Consider the following 24,127-nt stretch of genomic DNA (forward strand, 5'->3'; position numbering starts at 1 on the left):
AGATCAAACCAGCAGAGGTCAATCCAAGATTTAACAGTCAAAGCCAAAATCAGTAAGTAAGGAATTATCCAGTAAATAAGACAAGGTCAGGAAAACAGCAAACCAACATATATGATCAGAGCACAGAAGTCTAACTAGTCAGAGTTAACTAATAGCAGGCAAATGGGGAGTTCAGAACAGACTTTAAATATCCCTCCACATCTGCCTATTGGTTCAGCATCTCAGAGCTCTGAAAGCTGCAGAAACCATGTTGGCATGACAAGGCAATAGCAGCAAGCAATGCTGCAGTGAGTAGAATACGCAATGAGATTGCTATCAAACTCCTACTCTCCTGGAAAAGTTTGAAAATTAGACTGGTACTGTGCGATATATTATGTGTACACCACTGGGATGCAGTCCGGTGGCGAGACTTAACTCTACTCAGGGGAGTGGGGCAATATGTGTAAAGAGGGCATCATTTGAATATAACAGGTAAGGCTAGGTCTTAAAAATTCCCTTTGCTTCTGGTCAGTAATTTGGAAATATTAAATTAAAAAAATAATACTGTTCCCCAGTTCATGCAATGAGGCACCGCCTATGGCAATTACCTCAGATTGCTTCATTGCAGACGCAAGAACATGTAACACGGGCCTTGTTTGACAACTTACACAGTATTTAATTTGTGTCACCACACAATAGTGCCATAAATTGGGGCAACATGGTAGCTCAGTGGTTAGCACTACAGCTTTACAGCGCTGGAGTCCTGGGTTCGAATTCTGCAAAGACAACATCTGCAAAGAGTTTGTATGTTCTCCCCGTGCTTGCGTGGATTTCCTCCCATACTCCAAAGACATACTGATAGGGGAAAAAAAAATGTACATTGTGGTCCTACATGGGGTTCTCAATCTACAACCCACCCCCCCCCCCCCCAAAAAAAAAACAAAAAAAAAAACGAACAAACAATAGTGCCAAAAATCCAAAGATGGTTTGCTGGTTGTAATATTTAACAGAGATGATATAGTCATTATGATAATAATCATGTACAGATTTTTTATGTTTTTGGAAAACACCATACACAGATAAACCTTCTTACCAAATTATCTTTATTTAAAAATATGAATTTAATTAAGGCAACTTTTCAGTGAAATGTGTTTGTAGTACAAGCCAAGAAAATTAAAAATATAAGAAAAAGACAGAAAACATTTAGTGGCATATGGAAACAGACCCAAAGACCAGCTATGGCTGAAACATCTGTCATATGTCTGTGTCGAAACAGTAAGGGAACATGACACTGCCTTAAAACAGTGGGTCCCGTTTCCCTGCCTTACAAAGATATCCTGTGTGCACCACTGTCAGAAATACGTGTAGTAAAATAGTCCCAACAGCACGAGACTAAAGGTGGCCATATATGTTAGTGTTCTGTCGCCCGAAATGACCAATGATCATTATAAAAAAAAAATACTGTTCACAATGTCAATGTCAGACTCAAGTCTGCCAAAAATAGATCAGCCATGTTGGAAATTCACGCCCAGAAGTCAGACAAAAACAGAAGTGTTTTGACCAATCAAAAGCCAAACTGGCGCAGATTCGCAGAAGTTTTTTTTGTTTTTTTTAGATTTCCTCCTGATTGGGCAGTTTAGTCATTAAAGCTGATGGCCGGATCATGACTGCAAACCATCAACGTAAGTGCTGCATCACATCTATTCAGAAACTAATGTCTATGGTCAGCTTGGTGACTTGATACATCTCCAGCCTTGTAAATTGAAGAGATTCTCTTTTGTTGACAGCTCCATTATATGTTTAAAAGACCAAGTGGGCAGTGAGTCAGTGTACCCATACCACCACCCATTAGGTATTCACAGCATAGAGTTTCATTGGGTCCCTCCTCATGGTGATGTGGCCGACATTGCGCTGCTTTGAGGGTAAACTTTAAGGTCTTAGATGAGAGAACCAGTGGCTTCCAGATGCGGAGACCGACTTGTGAAGTCACGTTGTCACAGATTTAATGGAATTTCCTCAGGAATCTATAGCACTGCTGGATATTGTTGTGAAGTTGAAGCAATTACATTTAAGATATTCAGCAGAGCTGAACTAAACCATTCTAAGTAAGCAAGAACTGGGCACAAAAACCCCTTCTGGTTCTGATACCAGCTGGAACATTTGACATTTTTGAGCTTTTTTGGCTTTAATGAAGAGTCTTCCCTCATCGAATATCCCTGAAATTTCATTTTCACACATTACACAGAATATTCCAAGCCACGGAGAGAGGGAGAGAATTATACAAATTCAAGTCATCTAGTAAATCGGCCTCCTTAGAGTAAGTAGTACTGTGCCTGTGCAATGGATAACAAGCTCTTATTCAATTACAACTTCAGCTACCGAGACCGTATCCTGGGGTCTGGACAAAGTTGTTGCTTCCAGTAGAGCGTAAACATTAATAAAATCCACCATGCCGCTTCAGTGGTCTTCTCTTTGGTAACAATATATTTCAGTAGTTAAAATCCATAGACAAGGCATTTTGCTCCAAACAAAATATTCATCTTCAGTCATGCCAAGAAAAAAAAAAAAAAATTCAAAAAAACCCATTTTGACTCTGTAACTTCAACTGGGATGATCTGATCTGGCAGAACCCCTGTGGAAAAAGAAATACCAACATTGATTTTATTTTTTAGTAATTGACAACAAATATCTTAAGATCTTAGTGACCCCATCATAAAGATATATTGTACCAAAGAGGAAACTTGCTGTTATTTTAAAAGGGACTCTATCATTATAATATCGTTTTAACTAAATACACGTAGGAATAGCCTTAAGAAAGGCTATTCTTCTCCTACCTTTAGAAGTCTTCTCTGTGCCACTGTTCAGTAGATATTCCCGGTTTTCGTTGTTATGTTAATGAGTTCTCACAGCACTGGGGGCGTTCCCCTACGCTCAAACAGAACTAGGGGTGTCTCCTGTGCTGCTTGAAAACTCTCCAGCACCGGCCTCTGTCTTCTTCTCTGTCTCTTCTCTCGCGCTCCCATCGCGTGTTCATCCAAAAGCGTTGACTGCGCATGTCCGCTGGCCATTTTCCTGTGGCCTCTTCCATTTGGCCACAGGAAAATGGCCGATGGACACGTGTAATCAGCGCTTTTGGATGAAGACACGATGTGAGTGCAAGAGAAGAGGCGGAGGTGGAGGCGGAGAAGAAGACAGAGGCGTCACTGAAAAGTTTTCAAGAAGCACAGGGGAACGCCCCCAGTGCTGCGAGAAAACTCATTTGCATAACGACGAAAACTTGGAATATCTACCGAACGGTGGTTTCTTAAGGCTATTCCTACGTGTATTTAGTTAAAAAGGTATTCCAATGATAGAATCCCTTTAAAGGGATTCTACCACTAAAACACTTTTTTTTTCTAGTTACCACGTCGGAATAGCCTTTAAAAAGGCTATTCGTCTCTTACCTGTGGAAGTGCTCTCCGCCGCGCCGTTCGTTCAAAATACCGGTTTGTACCGGTATGCTAATTAGTTCTCTCGCAGCGATAGGGGCGTCCCCATCGCAGGAGCAGCGATGGGAGCGTCCCCATTGCAGCTCGAAAACCGACCGCAGCGCCGCCTTTCTGGTCTTCGGTGTCCTCCCCTTGCCTCTTCAGCGTCTGTCGGACGCTTGCGCAGTATGCTCTCTGTTCGGCGAAGATTGCCGAACGTACTGCGCATGCGCGAAAGTGCGGTGCCCGCACTATGGCTGGGACCGCAATTTCGCGCATGCGCAGTACGTTCGGCAATCTTCGCCGAACAGAGCGTACTGCGCAGGCGTCCGACAGACGCTGAAGAGGCAAGGGGAGGACACCGAAGACCATAGAGGCGGCGCTGCGGTCGGTTTTCGAGCTGCAATGGGGACGCCCCCATCGCTGCGAGAGAACTAATTAGCATACCGGTACAAACCGGTATTTTGAACGAACGGTGCGGCGGAGAGCACTTCCACAGGTAAGAGACGAATAGCCTTTTTAAAGGCTATTCCGACGTGGTAACTAGAAAAAAAAGTGTTTTAGTGGTAGAATCCCTTTAAGTATTTTTCTGCTGCCACGGTTATAAAAAAAGATATGCATTTTGCTGATTTTAACAGACCTATAGCTATATAGGGTGCAGAGCTAGACATTACCCCATGTCTAAGCCAGATTTGCATTTGGCATATTTCTGTATTACTACATATTGTATTTATCAAGTGAGTTGCAGAATGGGCATTTTTCGGTACTTAATATATCCAATCTGATTCTGTATTACATAATGGAGAAAATATTGTGTACCTGTATAGAACAGTATGACTAAAATTGTGCAGTGCACATCTATGTTATATACCATATTTCCAGGACAGTGTCAAAGATGGTTGCAAATATTGGACGAGTTATGTTAACAGTTATGTCTCCTCCATAATAAAGTGTTTTTTTCAGATCCCATTCTTGGAACATCTGAAGTTTCCTGCAAATCAGCTTTTATAAAAAATATGATTAAAATACAGCTGAAAGGTTAAAAGGGGTGTTTCCACAAACATCATTTTTCACCTATGCCCAGAAACCATCATAAGGTATGATTGCTGATGGTCCAATTATTGAGCACTTCACCAATTGCTGTGGTCCGCGAGTTCCTCTGTGCACATGACAGACTGACAGAGATAACCAAGCACAATACTCCATCAGCCTCACAGCAGTAAACAGAGTATTGGTCACACATATACAAGCACTAGTTCTCCTTTCATCGGGTTGGTCCTTGTTCTTGTAATCATTAGGGTCACCGTGGTCAGACACCAGGACACTATACAATTACCACTAACCATGCGGCTAGGTGATGAACGTTGTTTATGGCAAGACGCCTTTAACATCACAGTAAAATAATCCTGGAGTTGTACATAAAACATGACATTAGAAGGAATATGGACTCTTGAAAAAGAATAGGTTTTACAATTTAGTGGAACTCTGAAAAGGTCCAATGTTGCCAAACCTATAGGCTTATAGAGGAGTACTGAATGTTTTAATACCTGTGATAAGGTGGAGGGGGCGCATCATATGTTCCAGATGCCTCCAATGCCTCTTCATAGGATGGCAGTCCTGGGGCTGTAGGTTCAGGTAATGGAGGTTGGTTCAGTGGGAGAGCTTCAGGAAGTGGTGTATTACTAGTGAGGTGTACTGGGGCCCTGAAAACAAAATTTTAAACAGATGGTCAATAAATGGGTGATTTATTACTTAAGGGGAGTCTACCACCACCAAATTCACTTCTAAACCACATTTATGGTGTACATGTGCACCAGTTATTCCATGTGATCATTCAGACCCGTAAATCTTTAAGTTTGGAGGTGGTGACCACTGGTGAAATCTGATGCTCTGGCCACATCTTGGGTGCAACATGGAGCCTTACCACTCGTTCACATCTGCGTTTGGTAACCGTCCGGGGAATCCACATGGGGACCCCGGAACGGACTACTGAACGCATTTGCAAGCGCTGTTCAGTAAAAGCACACAGACCCATAGTCTATATAGGGGTCCGTATGCTTGCCGCAAGTTCTCTGCACGAGTCACGTGGAGAGGAAAGTAGATTGTGAAGTACTTTCTTCTCCGCGGTGATCTCGTGGTAAGCACACGGACCCCAATATAGTCTATGGGAATCCGTGTGCTTTTACTGCACAGTGTTTGCAAATGTGTTTGGTATTCCGTTTGGGGGGGTCCCACTGCGGACTCCCCCGAACGGAATACCAACGCAGATGTGAGCAAGGCCTTAGTATTAAAAAGGGAACCTGTTTATTTATTTATTTTTTAAATTTAACTTACGTTAGTATGTGTAGAATGAATTAATGACCTGTTCTGTGGTGTCCTTTACTAAATTTTCTGTTGTTGAAAAGTTAAAGTTATAAGCTTTTAAAACCTTAGATTAGCATATGCAAATTTACTGTAACTAGTCAATGGGAGCAGCTTCAGCAGTTAAGTAGGGTATAAAGCTGACGTCTGACAGTGAGGGTCATGTCAATCACGCCTCACAGGGTGTAATCCACTGCAATGACTGCATGACTAGATGAAGCTGTTCCCTGTCCCTGCTCCAAAGATTAGCTAAAGTAAACTTGACTTTCCAGCAACAGAAATCTTAGTGCGGAGAAACAGGAAAGGTCATTACTTGACACTACATATCCTGGGACCAATTTAGGGTGGAGAAACCCTGACTGTAACCTTTAAATTAAGTTATGTTATCACAAAACAATTCCCAGAAATAAATCTGACAATATGACCAAACATTCATAAGGACCAAGTAATAACTTTTGATTGGACATCTGTTTCATTATCCATAAAATGCAACTTTATAAAATAAAAAACAAAAACAATCAAAAATAAAATCCCACATGCACCTAGAAGTATAGGGCACACCTACCTCCCATGTCTTGTCCGCTCCTTGGCTTTGTAACGCACACAGTACATGATGAGAACACCTATCATTACCAGCAATACGAGTCCTCCCACCAGTCCTGCAACCAAACCGGCAACATCCACAGCAGGGGAGTTTCCTTAAAGTATGGAAATGAATAAATGTGGTAGAAATTAGGACATGCTAATTAACCACCACCCACATCTTATACAAGTATACACGACGCTAGCAATTTGTGCAGGAAACCATGAGGACTGACTTGTACCAACATATAGAAGAGATAAAACCACATGTCAGAACACCGTATACAATCGAGAAACCAAGAAGAAACACGTTCCATGATTTTGCAGATATGAATGATAACCTGTGTACAGTGTTCTAGAAAATGTTGCCGTTATATAAAAACAATACAAAACAAAACTAGTTCAACAAATGTTATGATGCTATGCTGTCTGCCACAAGAAACTCTAAGGGCTAGTTCACACGGGGTGTTTTGGCAGCGGATTTTGAGGAGGATTTAATTTTCCTGTTTTTTTTTTTTTTTTTTTCCTAAATAAACCAATTTGCTGCATATTGTGTGTCCCTGTCTGGTTGGGTCCGCACCACTGCTACTACCGAGCTAAATTCCCCACAATATCTATAAAAAGAGGATTATCTCTGCATTGCATCATGTTTTTGTGGCCACTAAACTAGATTTCTGCTCAACATAAAGGCCTCTACCCAGCAGTATTATTGGTTTGGGAAAGGTTTTGGATCTGACAGACTCACTTTAATGAATTCACCTTATAATGTCCAACTGAAAAACTTTAACCACTTACCTGAATTACCGCCCTGCCCATTGTGTGCATATGTTTTCCAAAAGTCTTTCTAAAATACAAAGAAAACATCAGTATTGTATTATTTAAGACATCTTCTATGCAGACATATTACAAATACATATAATACACAGTATAATGTGAATGTCACGTAGGGGCAGTCCTAGCAAGTGACGCAAGTGCGGCTGTCAGTGGTCAACTCCCTTCACTCACTCAATCTTGTGCTCACCCTTCACTCTGGCTGCATATTGGAGCGTAAATCGCACCCCATCTACACGCCACCTCCACCTATTCTATGCACAAAGACCAATAGGAATGCTAGACACACTACTGCTTCCAATAGTCAGTAAAACACAAACACACTTCATTCCTACATTCCATCTAAATTGTGGCATAGGTGACTTCCCTGGACAGAAGGTAGAGGATGGGGTGCTCTTGCTCAGAGCGATTCACCTAGCTCAGGACCACACCCAGTCCATAGGTGCTGGTATGGATTTGTACCACAAACCTATGGGCATAATCTGGGGCTTGGAAAACAGGTGAGCTGGCTAAGTCGGCTTTTAATGCATCGAAGGACTCCCGACATTGAGCGGACCAAGAAACAATTTGGTGAGGCTTTTTATTCTTGGTCAGGTGGGCTAAGGGTTTAGCCATTAGCAGTAATTTGGCACAAACTTTCTGTGATAGACAGTTGTACCTAGGAACATCATCATCTGCTTCATAGTTTTTGGGATGGGTCAAGTGGTAGTTGCTTGTCACCTTCCCTTGTTCAGGTCTTAGCACTCCACACAGTGCCCTAGGTAATGCACTTCTGAATTAGCGATTTGACACTTTCCCGGTTTGATAGTCAAGCCTGCTTCTTTGAGTCTCTCCAACTCTTGCAACAGGTGAACTTCCATGCAGTTGCTAAACATGGGTATGACCCATACTCACGTATATCATGCTAGGTTCACGCTAGTGTTCGGGTTTCTGTTGTTTGCGTCCACATGGGGACCTGAAAGACGGAGAATCTGTCCACTTAACAAGTGGTTACCTCTGGACCCCATAAACTATAATGGGGTCCGTCAGGTTTCCTTGTAGGTTTTTTCTCTCCACCAATTTAAGTGGGATCTGCAGCGGAAACTCCAATGCAGATGTGAACCTAGGCTCTCTCAGTCCTGGGCAATTGTATTTGCTCTTTATTTCTTAAGTGTCTAAAAAGGAAATTATTTCCACCCCACAATGGCACTAATAAACTTTGGAGTCAAACTTATTCATTGTGGGTCATTATGGCTAATATGTAGAATTTTTTAGTGCTGCTAGGTTTAAGATAATATCATTATAGAAAAGCCTCAAACCTCTAAAGCTAGGCAGAGTGATCCATAGGGTGAATGCCCATTGCTAGTATAAATATTAGGCAATAATAGAGGAGAGGGTAGGAATGTTCATTCTGGATCAATAATACGACAATATATATGGACTATATGCTTGACTTGGGTCAGTTGTTGGCAGCATATGACCATTTTACTTTTTGTCCACCTTTTCTTTTATTTCTTCCTCTTTTTCTTTCCATTTTGCATTGTTATTCTATGGTTTATTATAATAGGTTTGTATCATTAAAGAGGCCCTTTCACCACTTTTGGGCACATGCAGTGTTATATACTGCCGGAAAGCTGACAGTGCGCTGAATTCAGCGCACTGTCGGCTTTCCCGATCTGTGCCCGCTGTAAAGAGCTTACGGTGCCGGTGCCGTAGTGCTCTATGGTCAGAAAGGCGTTTCTGACCATTAGCCAGAGACGTCCTTCTGCCTCGCGGCGCCTATCGCGCTGTGCTGTGGAGCGGGGAGGAACTCCCCCCTCCCGCTCCGGATAATGCTCGTCTATGGACGAGCGCTGTGAGCAGAGGGAGGGGACGTTCCTCCCCGCTCCACAGCACAGCGCGATTGGCGCCGCGAGGCAGAAGGACGTCTCTGGCTAATGGTCAGAAACGCCCTTCTGACCATAGAGCACTACGGTACCGGCACCGTAAGCTCTTTACACCGGGCACAGATCGGGAAAGCCGACAGTGTGCTGAATTCAGCGCACTGTCAGCTTTCCAGCAGTATATAACACTGCATGTTCCCAAAAGTGGTGAAAGGTCCTCTTTAAATCTCACGTTATAGTGAATTTTGTCATTTTGTGTTGAATTTCAGTAAAAGTTAAAAAGACATTAGCAGTACTGTAGAGGGCACCATGACAGACTAGACCAGATGAATTTCACATGCACTTGCTACCTATTCATCTGCACATGCAGAAATTGGATTCAAGAGTACTATAGTTGGTTAACTTGCATAAAGAATGAAAGCTTTATTTCTGCATAGTGAAATATCACTGAAGCAAAGGAAATATATGTGTAAAAAGCTTATGCATTGCCCTACATCTCTCTGCTAACCGCATATAGACAAATCTGGTTGAAGACTAGCGTTAAGTGCATTCTGGTGAACTATCACTAGAGGGCACACTTTGTTTTTCGACAGAATAAAAACTGCCTTGCTCTTCACATCTTTAAAAGGTCACACACACACAAAAAATTTCAATCTTCTCTTTCAGCAAATCCGATCAGAAATTATTTGTAGAATTGATCAGATAATACCGATGTGTATCCTTAACATCTGCATTTAAACTTGTACTATAGCTAGAAGAATATAATTTTGGAGATTTTTAACAGGTGCAGTCGAGGAATATAACAAAACCCCCTGCAGTCACGAACCATCTCTCAATTGTAGGAAAGAACCAAGAAATGTCAAATCTTAAATCATGCCGCGTTCAATATAAAATGAATGGTTTACTGTAAACCGTTTACATACAGTATAAAAGGAAATAAACAGCACACTGCATGAATGCCATTACCGTACACATACAATATGTATTTAGGCAGTTACCAGCTGCTTAATATCCAAGGGGGAAAAAAAAAGTCACCACCCCTTCTCAAAAAAGATTATCCTTTAGAGGTAAGATTTTATGGTTTGTCCAGCCTGTAAGACATCTGTCCTTACTCTGTATTTTTGTATCGGAAGCAAACTAAAAATAATTAAATGCTTTCATCATTAATTAATATATAAATAAAATTAACATTGAATTTATAACCGGTTTTATTAAGATAAACTAATCAAATTGTGCCTTACTTTATTATTTTTCCCTAGTTGTTCAGTTTTTCTATTTAATACAGGAAAAACAAAAATAAAAGCCATCCCAGTTCTGCATTGCATCTGCCATAATTATACCCCCATACAACGCCTCTCCCTTCTTAGAGCTCTGCAGAAGGGTTTTGGTAATAGCCATCTGGCAGTCTGTCAGCAAATCACTGCCGCCACAGTTCAATCAGATCTCAGGTGTCCATGGCAACCACACTGCCAGAACTGTCAATCATGCAGCGTTCCGATCTCCATCATTAATGGGACTGGATTACGTGACTGCACAGGAGCTGGTCTCTTCAGGCTGTGCTTCCATTGCATTCAGTAGCAGATAGATGAATCACAATTCCCTACTAAGCTATGGCACCGAGGGTTTGTCAGTATTTGGAGGAAGTTAGTGACGTCACACCAGGAGAGCAGAGATTTTATTTTAGTGGATATTTCAATCATTCTGAATATAATTTCTGGGCAGGACACAAGTAAAATAAGACTGGGACTAAAATGCAGCCCTGGAATACAAGCCCCAACAGCCGACGTACAAAGGAGCAGTTCTACTGAAATGGTCTAAACGCAAAGTTGTCTTAGTTGCCCAAAGCAACCAATTGCAGTGCAGCTTTCATTTTGTATTCTTCTCCTGAAAAATGAAAGCAGCTTAGTGATTGGTTGCCAATTATATGGCACATACAATATACAAGTTTATTTAAAGAATGTTATTACTTATATTGGTCTCAGTCACACTAGCATTATGTGACCACTTAGGGCCTCCATATCCCTCATTCTGCTTAAAACATGATCGAAAGTATAGTCCTGTAAGCAGGACTTTCCTCTCTGCCGATTTTGGGTAGAAACCCTGTGGACCCCATTTTAGTCTCTAAGGTCTGCGGTTTTCTGTGGGTAACCACTTTTTTTTTTTTTTCTTAATATAGATTGTGAGCCCCACATAGAGCTCACATGTACATTTTTCCCTATCAGTATGTCTTTTTTGGAATATGGGATGGAAATCCATGCAAACACGGGGAGAACATACAAACTCCTTGCAGATGGTTGGGTAACCGCTTTCAAAGCAGATAGGGTTTCTGTTCTTTGGGTCCCCAAGCGGATCCGAAGCACAGAGACCTGAATGGTAGTGTGAACCTAACATCACTAAATACCTTTAAAAAGAGGACCTTTCATAGTTTGGGGCACAGGCGGTTTTATATACTGCTGGAAAGCCGACAATGCGCTGAATTCAGCACACTGTCAGCTTTCACGATCCGTACCCCGGGTGAAGAGCTATCGTTGCCGGTACCGTAGCTCTTCACAGTCAGAAGGGCATTCCTGACAGTCTGTCAGGAACGTCCTTCTGCACAGCAGCGCCTATAGCGCTGTATTGTATGAGCGGGGAGGAACACCCCTCTCCCCTCCTGATAATACTAGTCTATGGACGAGTACTGTGAGCAGAGGGAAGAGTCGTTCCTCCCCGGTCTCACAGTACAGTGCTATAGGCGCTGCTGTGAAGAAGGACGTACCTGGCAGACTGTCAGGAATGCCCTTCTGACTGTGAAGAGCTACGGTACCGGCAATGATAGCTCTTCACCCGGGGCATGGATCATTAAAGCCAACAGTGCGCTGAATTCAGCGCACTGTCGGCTTTCCAGCGGTATATAAAACCGCATGTGCCCCAACTCATGAAAGGTCCTCTTTAAATATGTTTTTGGAGTGTGAGAGGAAACCCCACAATCAGAGAACATGCAAACTCTATGCAGTTGTTTCCCTTGGCCAAATTTGAACCCAGGACCCCACAGTGTTTACCCAGGATCAACTCCACAATAATACTCCTTATTCTTCCATATGACAAAGGAAAGTACACACATGACGTGTTTCGGGGTTAACATACTCCAAGTGTAAGGTGTAAGAACCTGGTATGGAAACGCATCGTGGATCCTGGGTAAGTGCGGTTCCTTTCCTATTGGGTTCTCCAAATTTGGATGTGCTTCTGATCCTTTGCTGTTCTATTCCTGGCGCCCTTCACCAGGTGCTGTGAATCCTGCTGTTACATCATACACAGTGATGTGGATTGATTTTGCTTACAAAGGTTAGTTGTGTTCTAGAACATAACCTGCCACACTGAGAGACACCTGTGTATTGCACTTATCTACCTGCCTTTAGATCAATGGTAATACACTATGCACTGCTAGCTGCTTGTTCTTATTTGTGTCCTACAGTAATATTGTAAACCCCCCCCCCCAAGTCATTTCCCTCTTTCACTGAAAAATAGTGCACCCACATTGTGGGTTCAGGACCCACTTCATGTGCCGGGGTATTAATTCTAATTCCGGCAGTTTACCACCTAGATGCTACCTAGTGGTCAATAGCACAGCATTCAAGTTGTTGACAAAGGGGTGGGGCTCGCTTTGTACACCATCAATACCAACAGTGGTTTAAAGTTATAAAAAGTTTACAAAAATGATGACAATGATTTCAAGCAAGGGCATAACTAACAAACTTTTGACTAACAACTAATATTAATAACTAATAAACTTTTGACCCCCACAATGCATAGCGCCCCCTTTCCAGGCCCCCACACAGTATAACTCCACATTTACACACACTATAATGTCCCACAGTGGACCCTCCACATAGCATCTCATTATCCCATCGTGGCGCCCCCCTTCCACATAGAAAAATCTGCTACTGAATTCCATTGAAATGAAAGGGAAAGTATAGGAGGTGGTTTATGAGGCAGATTTTAAGGTGTGAACTTACCCTAAAGTAGCTATGACTTATGCACAGATAAACTAAGTGAAGTTTCTTAACAGTTTATTTGTTTTGGTAGGCAAAGCCACTTCAAGCATATTATAGGTTGGGATGACATCCACTTTCTAGCATTGCGAAGTCTTGCCAAAAATAATCTCCCAAACCAGTTTTTTTAGGATTAGATGAGGAAGTGAAAACAGATGTCTCTAAGTACATGGATTGAGTGGTACACTAAAATGAGAGGAAGTCTGTCTCCAGAACAGTGACTTCGCAATTGGATGCAGTGACAGAATTCTGATTTTTTTCCCCTCATATGCTAAGGAGCAGTTTGGTGCAACAAAGGCGTCGTCATTGCTTTCATTGCATTGAACAGCCATGCTTTCTAGCAAACAGTCCCTCCATCCATCCCTAATATGATTAACATGTGCACTGCCTGGAACTATCAATCATAGCAGGTGCAATGAGAGCAAAGGTAATACCCTGGTTACAACACACAGTTATCAACATATCAGGGGAAAAGCTAAAGCAGAATTTTTGCTCCGTTGTTTCCACCAATCCATATAAAACTATGAGGAAGAAAATGCAACATTTTTGCAACTATAATTAACATACTGCATCTTATAAAACGACACAGCAGTGCATTTTCCACAAGGAAAAATGTGTGGATAAGATTAAATTAAATCTCATTCACTTTGCTGTAACTGTATAAAACAGCATTTTTGACACCTGCATTTACACAGTGGCTACTGCATTTCTGCAATGTGTGGACTATGCATACGCTCCATGCATACGAATGTGTGCACTGTCAGTTTGCTCTCCATGGTTTTTCACGTTTAGCACACTGACCCATTATATTGTAATGCCCTGTACACACACTCCTTAAATTATCACAAGCTGTATGGTTCTGTGATACCGGGGTCCTGTACTTATATAGCCTTAAGATATTAAACAGGTTCTTAGAATAAGTCATATATGTCATCAGATCAGTGGGGGTAAGATTCCTGGCACCATCACCCATTGGCTGTTCACAGCAACCGTCAGCAGAGAAATATACACAGAGAATGGGAGCAACCAGTGAATGGGACCTGATCTATGCGCAACAACTACAAAGAGGACTGCGTTGTCAGTTTCCAACTTCATTAACTGTTTAGCTTCTGGAAGCTGCTGTGACCAGTTGATTGGGGGGGGGGTGCTAGATGACAGCGATCTACCGATCTTAAGGGGGCTCTATCATTAGAATTTGGCCATTTGAGGTATTCATATGCCTGAAGGCTATCCAGGTGCTATTCGTTTTTTCAGTGACCCCCCCCCCCCCTTTTTATTACATACTGGTAAAACCGATATGTAAATGAGCCTGTCCGTCTACCTTGGCCATTCCTCCAAGTCTCTGTGCACCCCCTGCGTTATACCTTCAAACCGCCCCCTCTTTTGCTTGAGCTCCAAAAATTCCTCCTCCTCTCCCCCTGTAACCGCCTCCAGCATCTCTCATATCTCTCCTGCACATTGAAATGTTGGGCATGCGCAGTAACGCTCCCTTTTGAGCGCTACTGAATATGCCCGAGTGCCATTTTCGTGTGCGCTTTCTTCCACTGTCCACAAGAAAATGGCGCTCTGGCATGTGTAGTAGCACTCAGAAGGGAGTGTTACTGTGCATGCCTGACATTTCAATGTTCAGGAGCAATAGGAGAGAGACGCTGGAGGCCTTTAAGGATAGGGCATCAATATCTTTAGCTGCATTAAAAAGAACGTTTCATGTCCTCTGATACCGGTAGTATTGTATACAACTAGAATGCTGACAGTTCACTGAGTTAGCTTTGAGTTAGGTAGTTATGTCCCGTGTTACTTGCTTAAGCTGTTGAATGGCCTCAGTGGTCACATGGGGTGGGAGTTGCATCGGAAGGGAACATCCAAGTAGCAGGACTGGAGCATTGGGGATAGGCGAGGTTTTTATTATTATTATTATGCATTTAGGACACTGTTGGAGAATAATAATAATAATAATAATAATAATAATAATAATAATAATAATAGAGACATTATGTGCCTCGGGAGACAAGCTATCGGTGCCATTACCGATCTTTGTCCACTGTCAGAAGAGTGTTCCTCACAATCTAACTGGGAACGCCCCTCCTGACAGCCCGTCAATAGCTCTATACTGTCAGAAGGTGCGTTCCTTACCACCCAGCAATGGCTCTGAGCAGTGAGGAATGCCCTACAGTACTATTCTATGGAAGAGTACTGCCAGGAGAAGTGGGTCATTCCTCACTGCTCTGTCACTGAAACGCGTGGTGTGTACTTTTAGTTTTTGTTAATAAAAACAATTTACTTTGGACCTTTTTGAAGAGCGCAGATTTTTTCCCCCTTGTATTCATATTGGTTACAGCTTCAGAGAGAATACAGCCTACTAACATGAACTGAACATGAGCTGATCGGCTTTTGCAGGTATGTGGCATCTTGCAGAAAGCAAAACGGAAGCTTCCCAATTTATAATCGTATACAGTCCTCAGTAAGACAGGGATGGTAATACACCATCCCCGCTTTCACTATGGGGAGTCTGGCTATCACTAACATCTGCTTTCATGCAGCTGCAGACTTTCAATGATGTAATATTTTATCTTTGCAGAGTTAAAAGCTATTTGACATATATGGTTTATGCATGGAAGGCAAGTAGATAAATATTACTAAGGCCTATCAATGAGTTGTATATCTACATACAGTCGAAGGCTCCCCATTTGCAGCTTTTAGCTCAGGATCACCCAAGAAGAAGCAATTTGAAGCAATGCAAATGCTCAAGATTTCAACAAGGAAAAATAAAATCATATTGTGAGGAATTTCATGCCAGACAAAGTTCATAGACAACAACTTTAAAAGACATAACAAAATAAATGCACTTACTGTTTTCTGATCATCTTCAAAGCATTCTCGTGCCTCCTCGTAGTTACACACCTCCTCGTAACATTCTCGCTCCAAATTACCCTGAGTAACCATCTCAAAATCCCAACTGTTGTATTGCAGCTTGCGGGTGATGAAGGAATTGGCATCTTCATTATTTAAGAACACTAAAAATAGAAGAAAAGGAAAAATTCAAGGCACCTTACATGCAATTTTATTTCTTAGAATAGGTCATCAATATCAGATCACTTATGAACTGGCGTCATATCCTTGCTGATCTAAGAATGACTACTGCATTGTCATCAACTCCCTCACCCAATTTAAAAAAAATAATAATAATTCTGATGCAAATTACCAATTTGGAATTTAGAAGGAATCTGTCACTGGAACCATGACCCCCAAATTGATTCAGGTGACCCCAACCGAACACTATTTTCCCCTCTTGAATAGGTACCTGTCTTTTTGCCAACATGCAAATCTTTGGAGCAACAAGGGCATTGCAGTTGCTCCAAAGAGATAGTGACAACACTCTTGCAGCTTTAAAGAGCTTTGCATATTGACAAAAACACAGGCATCAAATAACATGAAATTGTCATTTTATGATCATGGCATGATTTGTTTTTATACATGCTAGCCTATCCGAGTGCGAACATATAGGTGTAGCCCTGCTATTTATTGGTATATATACATTAGTATGTAGATTATTCGGGAGTATTACAGCTGGGAGTCTGTCCAAAGCAGTCACAAGATGAACCTCGAGGATAGAATTGTACAGAATTATAAAAATATTGGTCCTTTGTTCCATAAATGGCCCTATTTGTCTGTGGGTTGTAGCTTGTATTTCAGCGCAGCTCTATTGAAGAAAATAGGATTAACTTGCAACATTAGTTACAATCGAAATACACTGACACTAGATTCACACTAGCATTTAGTCTGAGCCATTTGGGTCCACATAAGGACCTGAAAGATGGAGACCCTGTCCACTGAAAAAGCGGTTACCTTCAGAAAACCACGAACCCCATACAGTAGACTATAATGCCCGGTTTCCACTGGTTTCAGTATAAAATCTCCTCTTTGCAGGACTTTTCTCTAAAAATTTTATATCTAAATCACTTATATGCTGTTTAAGGGCCATAGTGAACACTTTCACCTGTGGTCACCACATATTGAGATCTGACAATCTTTATGTAGAAGGTGACAAACCTAAGCAAATACAACTGCTTTGGCAGATGCGGCCACACCAAACAGCTCATTTCCATAATGATTAAAAGTTGATTTTGTTGATTGCACTTTGACATACACACACAAAAAAAAGTACGTTCGCTATGTCACAAACAGCTCCTACAACAGAATAGAAGTTGTTTAGAAGTGATCTAGGTGGTGATAGTGATCTGATCAGATATAACCTGTGCTCACCTGTTTTGCGTGACTTCAATATTGACAGCATCTGGGATTCAGTAGCCACTACAAATGCCTGGATTAGAAGGAGGCATCTTGCCCACTGCATGGTGCCAACCTGTTAGATAAAATAGCACAAATTTCAAAGTATGTAAAGCAAAATTCTTAGCCAGAAACCTTAATTTTAGAAAGATTTGGCCCATGTATTTTATAGTACAAAAACACTTTCAACCAAATGTAAATCTGATTTATTTATTTATTTTTTTAAAGGAGTTTAAAATTTTTAAACTCACCAGTTACTGTAAGGGAATGGAAAGTTTGAATTCTCAACTCATATGATCAATTCAAATGGATGCAAGTTCAGGGCTTTTTAGGTATAAGGCCATATTCACACGACTGAGTCCTATCTGGGAAACAATGTGTGAGCAGGCCATATTTACTGCACTGAATGGAACTTATTGCAACATAGTTTGTTATGTTGTGGTGATCTCCCAAGCAGCTGAATTTCTAGAGTTCTGAACTGACAGCTTTATGTTGGTTCAGTACTGTAGCGATCCTGACAATCGGGAGAACGCTGATAACTCTCTATGATATTCCAAACATACAACAGAGTTCAGTCCAGAAAATACAACATGCGCACAGTCTGTTTCCCAGGGGAGATTTGGTTGTGTGAAGATGTCCTAATAGCGCCCTCTCTTGTGATGAGTCCCATACTTGAAGGGGTTGGCCACTTTCAGACCAATATTTAGAGACGAAAGTTATTGTTTGTATAATGAAAAGTTGTACAATTTTGCAATATACTTTATGTATTAACGTAATTCTTCACAGTTTTCTAGATCTCTGCTTGCTGTCATTCATTCTCTTACTTCTAGTGGATAATGTCTGAGCATGGTCATGTGATTTACGGTCCATGGTCATGTGATGAGCACACAGGTGCACAGCTGATTACCAGGCAGATGTCTGATTACTGTGCTGTGACTGTAACGAGCGGCACCTGTGTGCTCATCACATGACCATGGTCAGAGTTTTATCCACTAGAGCGGTGGTTTTCAACCTTTCTAATGCCGTGACCCTGCAATACAGTTCCTCATGTTGTGGTGACCCCAAACCAAAAAATAATTTTTAGTCTATATCATTAATATACCTCACGTAAACCAATAACTGTCCACATTTTGCCACATCTGTAGATTCATCATACACAGTATTATATGCTGCTCAGTACGCCCCCCCACAGTATTAGCTGCTCCTTAGTACGCCCCCACACACACACACAGTATAATCTGCTCTTCAGTACACCCACCCACACTGTATTATATGCTCCTTAGTAAACCCCCACCCCACTGTTTTATATACTCCTCAGTATGCCCCCCCACACAAATTATATGCTCCTCAGTACACCCACCACCCCACTGTATTATATGCTCCACAGTACGCCCCCACTTTAAAATATGCTCCTCAGTATTCCCCCACACACACTTTATCATATGCTCCCCAGCACATATGTACCCCCCCACTTTATTATATGCTTCCCAGTACATATGTACCCCCCCACTTTATTATATGCTCCCCAGTACATATATACCCCCCACCTTACAAACACACTATCATACTTACTCATGAAGAGCCACCGCGCGACCTCTTCCTTCAGACTGCAAGCGTGATGACTAACGTCATCGCGCCTGCGTCGGGGCAGAGGTTACTCTCTGCCATCAGTGTAGGCCGCGGTCGTGCGGCCTACAGTGACAGCTTTCAGTTGTATGTGCATTTGCGCAGCCTACAGTGACAGCTTTCAGTTGTATGTCCTCGGCGGGCTGCATGTGGCCCACGTGCCATAGTTTGAGTACCCCTGGCTTTAGACGACCCCTGTGTTTTGGTCGTTCGACCCCCGCCAGGATCGCGACCCACAGGTCTGCACTAGAGGTAAGCAGAATGAATGATAGCAAGCAGAGATCTAGAAAACTGAGGAATTGATACTGAAAGTATATTGGAAAATTGTACAACTTTTTATTATACAAACCATAGTATTTGTCTCTAAATATTGGTCTGAAATTGGCCAACCCCTTTAAGTCAGTTGGAGATGATTAAAGAGTATCAACTGCCACCATACTGCCAATAGGGCATGAACCTGTCTCAGGACACATTGTGAAAGCATCCATAAATGAGTGAAAGGAGCAGCTCAGGTTCATACTCGATGACACTGGGTGATAGAGATCACTCAGTTGTCAATCTATTTGCATATTAGTCACGGAAACAATCCAAGCTGACTGTAAGGGAATTGAGCAATAAAAACACAAAAGACTGCAGTTAGGAGAAAGGTAAGACGCAAAGTATGGTTGGAGCTTAACTCATCTGAGGTTTGAACTCCGTGTTAGGCTGGGTTCACACCAGCATTGGCTCTCCTTATGGATTCCGTTCTGCCCTCTGCTTGAAAAATATGGAGAGAAAAGTGCTGCAAGAATCGCTTTTCTCTCTCTATTTTTTGCACTTTTCGGGTAGAAACTGAGCGGAAACCAGGCGAACCTCATTATAGTCTACAGGGTCCATGGGTTTCTGTGGCTAACCTAGACTTAAAGGGATTCTATCATTGGCTATTGTGATTTTTAACCCCTTAGCGACCCTTGACGTAACTGTACGTCATGGGTCGCATGGGGATGTATGGAGCGAGCTCACACGCTGAGCTCGCTCCATACACGGCAGATGCCGGCTGTATAATACAGCCAGGACCTGCCAATAACAGCAGCGGTCGGTGCCCGAGCCGATCGCTGCTGTTAACCCTTTACACACTGCGGTCAAACGCGACCGCAGCGTGTAAACAGCGCAGGCGGCATGGGCGCCGCCATGTTTCCCCGATCGCCGCCCTCCTGAACGTCACATGAGGGCGGTGATCGGTTGCTATGACAGCCAGAAGCCTATTGAAGGCTTCCAGGCTTGTCTCTGCACGAGATCTATTAGACGATGCCAGAGGCATCGTCTAATAGAAGTGCTGCGATTTTCCTATTCACTGCAATACTGTAGTATTGCAGTGAATAGTATGAGCGATCAGACCCCCTAGGTTTCAAGGTACCTACGGGGTCTGATCATAAATGTAACAGAAGAAAAAAAAAAGTTTTTAAAAGTATTAAAAAAATAAAAAAAATATAAAAGTTCAAATCACCCCCCTTTCCCTAGATTAGCTATAAAAGTAATTAAAGAACATTAAACATAAACATATTAGGTATCCCCGCGCTCCAAAATGCCCGAACTATTAGAATATTAAAACATTTATCCCGTACTGCGAACGGCGTAGCGGCAAAAAAAATAAAAACAGCCAAAAAGCGTTTTTTCCAACACTTTGCCTCCTATAAAAAATTGAATAAAAAGTGATCAAACCATCAGATCTTTCCCCAAATGGTATCAATAGAAACGCCATCTTGTCCCGCATAAAAAGACACCACAACCAGCTCCATACATGGAAATATGAAAAAGTTACAGGTGTTAGAACATGATGACACAAATTTTTTTTTCTATTTTGCAAAGTTTATCATTTTTTTAAAAGTATCAAAACATTTCAAATACTATATAAATTTGGTATCACCGCGTTCGTACTGACACGTAGAACACAGGTAACATGTCATTTGTACCAAACAGTGAACGCTGTAAAAATTAAACCCATAAGAATATGGCGCAAATGCATTTTTTCTCCAATTGCACCTCATTCTGAATTTTTTTCCAGCTTCCCAGTACATTGCACAGCATATTGAATGATGCCATTACAAAGTACAATTTGTCCCGCAAACAATAAGCCATCATGTGACTCTGTGAACTGAAAAATGAAAAAGTTATGGCTCTTGAAATGTGAGGAGGGAAAAACGAAAATGCGAAACAAAAAAATGGCCTGGTCCTTAAGGGGTTAAAGAAGCATATATTTGCATAGCCTTTAGGGAGGCTATTCCAGGCATACCTTTTATTTAGTAATCCTTCCAGCCGTTTTTGATTTAGCCTGCATTAATTGATATGCTAATTAACCACCAGGGTGCACCCTGAAGTGTCTGTGATGCTCTCCAAGCACTGTGTGATATGTGTAAACAGGGGGAAGTGAGAGCAGGGAGGCTGATAAGTCATCAGCAACAGCGGCCTCCCTGCTCTCACCTCTCCCCTGTGTACACAGATCACACAGTGCTCAGAGAGCATCACAGACACTTCAGGGTGCACCGTGCTGGCTAATTAGCATATTAATAAAAACGGGCTAATTCAAAAACAGTTGAGAGGATTACTTAGTAAAAGGTATGTTTGGACTAGCCTTTCTAAAGTCTATACAAATACTGTATATGCTTACTTAAAAATCACGATTGCCAATGATAGTTCCTGTTTAAAGGGATTCTGTCATATCCCTAAAATAAAGTGTTTCTATAAACTGACAGCAAAAAGAAAGTGATAGAAACACTAGTACAGTAGAAACAATAAGAATGTTTTATATACGTAAAAATGAAACATTTCAAATTACAATCTGCACTCGCAGAAGAGGGACCAGGGGAAACCATAAGGCCAAGAGGCGATACTACAGCAAATATATAACATAGTCACAACCCAACCAAAACTGATACTATAGAGGCAAACTGTGCAGCTGATGTGATGACCTTCAAGGCAAATTTTTTTAAGAAGATCTCAGCCTTGTCTAAAACAGGTGAGAATAGGCTTCCTGTACAGGTTTTGCCCTCTAGTGGTGCTGTGTACAAGGAAATAGAAAATGTACTTGAATTCTGAAGGGCACAAGAGCGCCTGTCAGACAGTTAGGACTGGGGTAGTGTCAAACAATTTTAAAAGAGTCCTAGATAACATCATTGGCCCAATTTGATTTTCCAGGTTCCTTGAACCCCGAACCATTCTCGTATAACCTTACACAGCTTTCTCCTGGCTATACAGCGCTAAACAGATTCCCAACCAATTTCCTGGTTAATGTGCTGTCTACATGTCACTGGCAGGTTGACAGGAACACTCCTTTACAATATTTGTATTAGTCATAGAAGGATTGTCCTTTTAACTCTTTGTAAGTGGAACTCCGTTCTCTACATAGAGAAATAATTTATTACACAGGCGTATCTCACTTCTATTTCTTATTTAAATCCCATTTTCACTAAAGAAAAAAACAAAAAAAAACAAAGATATAAGCAGTAATACAGGATGCATTATATTTAAAGAAAGCTACAATATTATTACATTCAAGTAGTGTAGTAAGAAATAGGTCAGACTGCAGAAAGTATATCGGCATGACCAGACTAAAAGTTTATAGTTACCATGGAAGCAGATGGGCCTGCAGAAGAACTGTACAAATAATACTATATACGATTTTTAATCAAGGTGCTTCATCTTTTGAAGCTATATCTTGAGCCATAAAGAAAGATGGTTATGGTCTTTCCTTACTGAGAATATGTGAGACGCAGCTACTGTAGAGAGAATGTGAGAATAATCTACTTATAGTAAATGGCAGAGTCAGCAGTAAGGCAGAACGAGTTACAAACATGGAATAAGAATACAATGTCATAATAGTTCTATCAGAGAAGAAGTGAGGCTTTGTCCTATGCGGCAGCCCGGCCCACACAGCTTATCTATACCAGCTTAGTCCTTATTGGGGAGTTTCAACTACCAGTGAAAATCCAGCTTAAAGGGGATGTCCAGTTTCAGAAAATAAAAGTTATTGTCCATTTCCATTCATTATTAAATTCCAGTGAATAAAAATCAGTCCATGGTCATGTGATGTAATGAGCAGTACAGCTGTGTGTCCAAGACTAATATCTGGTGATGGTGACAGTACCGAGTCATGCACCGGTGTGTCCGTCATATGACCATGGACTGATATTAGTCACTGGAAGTAAATAATGAATGACAGTAAGCAGAGATCTACAAAGCCGTGATGAGTTGATACAGAACATATATTGGAAAATTGTATTACTTTTTAGCATACAGACAGAAAAGACTATTTGTTCAAACTGGACAACCCCTTTAACCACAGTAGACAAGTGCCTTGCTTCTTAGGTCTAGCAAATGGCCGCATTAAAGGGTCTGTCCAGTCTTCACAGTCCTGTGCTGACATGTGGCGGAAGTCTCAGCCACACGTGAACGCTGAGGCAAATCAGTGGCCTCAGCAAATGGCATGAGATGTCACTACCTGTGACATAATGGGTCTTTTCATGGGGTCGCTGAGGCCAATCAGCAGCTTCAGTAGAAGGGATCTGTGATGTCACAGTCGGCAAGTAGTTTCACTTTGTGAAGATGCCAAATCAGCAGGACTGGACTGTGCTGGGAGGACACCATAGCCCCGGGGACAGGTGACGCTAGGTTCACAACTTCGGGTTTCCGTTCAGGGGAAACCTAATCTGCTTAAAAAAGCGGTTACTCGCGGATTATAATGGGCTCCGCCGCTACTTGCAGTACTTTTCTCTCTGCATTTTTCAGGCAGAATGGGGAACCGAATCACCCATCAGAGAGCAGTTGCACGTGTAAACTTAGTCTAAATAGGATTGTCTTATTCAAATAACATATTTAAAATGGAAAGCATCAGAAAATAAGCTATTCTGCAAAACACATTTAATATTAAACATACAGTATGTGTTTATTATCCTGTGATAGTTCATTTTCTCTACTGCACAGAGCATGCCCACAACACTTTCCTATAGAAGTCAGTTATCAGACTGCAGGTTCCTATGGCCCATAGGGCTGCTGTAAAGCAAGATAGCCACCCCATAATCACAGTCAGAAAGCATCTAAAACATTCCATATACGAGGTGGAAAG

At 41.7% G+C, this 24,127-nt stretch overlaps 1 protein-coding gene across 1 annotated transcript in view; it reads right to left on the reverse strand.

The window, feature by feature from the left end:
- Positions 1-1,114: 1,114 nt before the first annotated feature.
- PRRG2 (proline rich and Gla domain 2) overlaps positions 1,115-24,127 on the reverse strand; it is a 45,072-nt gene continuing 22,059 nt past the window's right edge. The window contains exons 2-7 of the mRNA XM_075280331.1: positions 17,377-17,476; positions 15,964-16,127; positions 7,185-7,233; positions 6,373-6,505; positions 4,994-5,149; positions 1,115-2,611 (exon numbers count right to left, since the gene is read on the reverse strand). Coding sequence (XP_075136432.1) covers positions 2,581-2,611; positions 4,994-5,149; positions 6,373-6,505; positions 7,185-7,233; positions 15,964-16,127; positions 17,377-17,467 — 624 coding nt within the window. The 5' untranslated portion in view covers positions 17,468-17,476 and the 3' untranslated portion in view covers positions 1,115-2,580. The remainder of the gene's footprint in view (positions 2,612-4,993; positions 5,150-6,372; positions 6,506-7,184; positions 7,234-15,963; positions 16,128-17,376; positions 17,477-24,127) is intronic.

Source organism: Leptodactylus fuscus, chromosome 6, assembly GCF_031893055.1.
Source record: "Leptodactylus fuscus isolate aLepFus1 chromosome 6, aLepFus1.hap2, whole genome shotgun sequence".
Lineage (NCBI taxonomy): Eukaryota > Metazoa > Chordata > Amphibia > Anura > Leptodactylidae > Leptodactylus > Leptodactylus fuscus.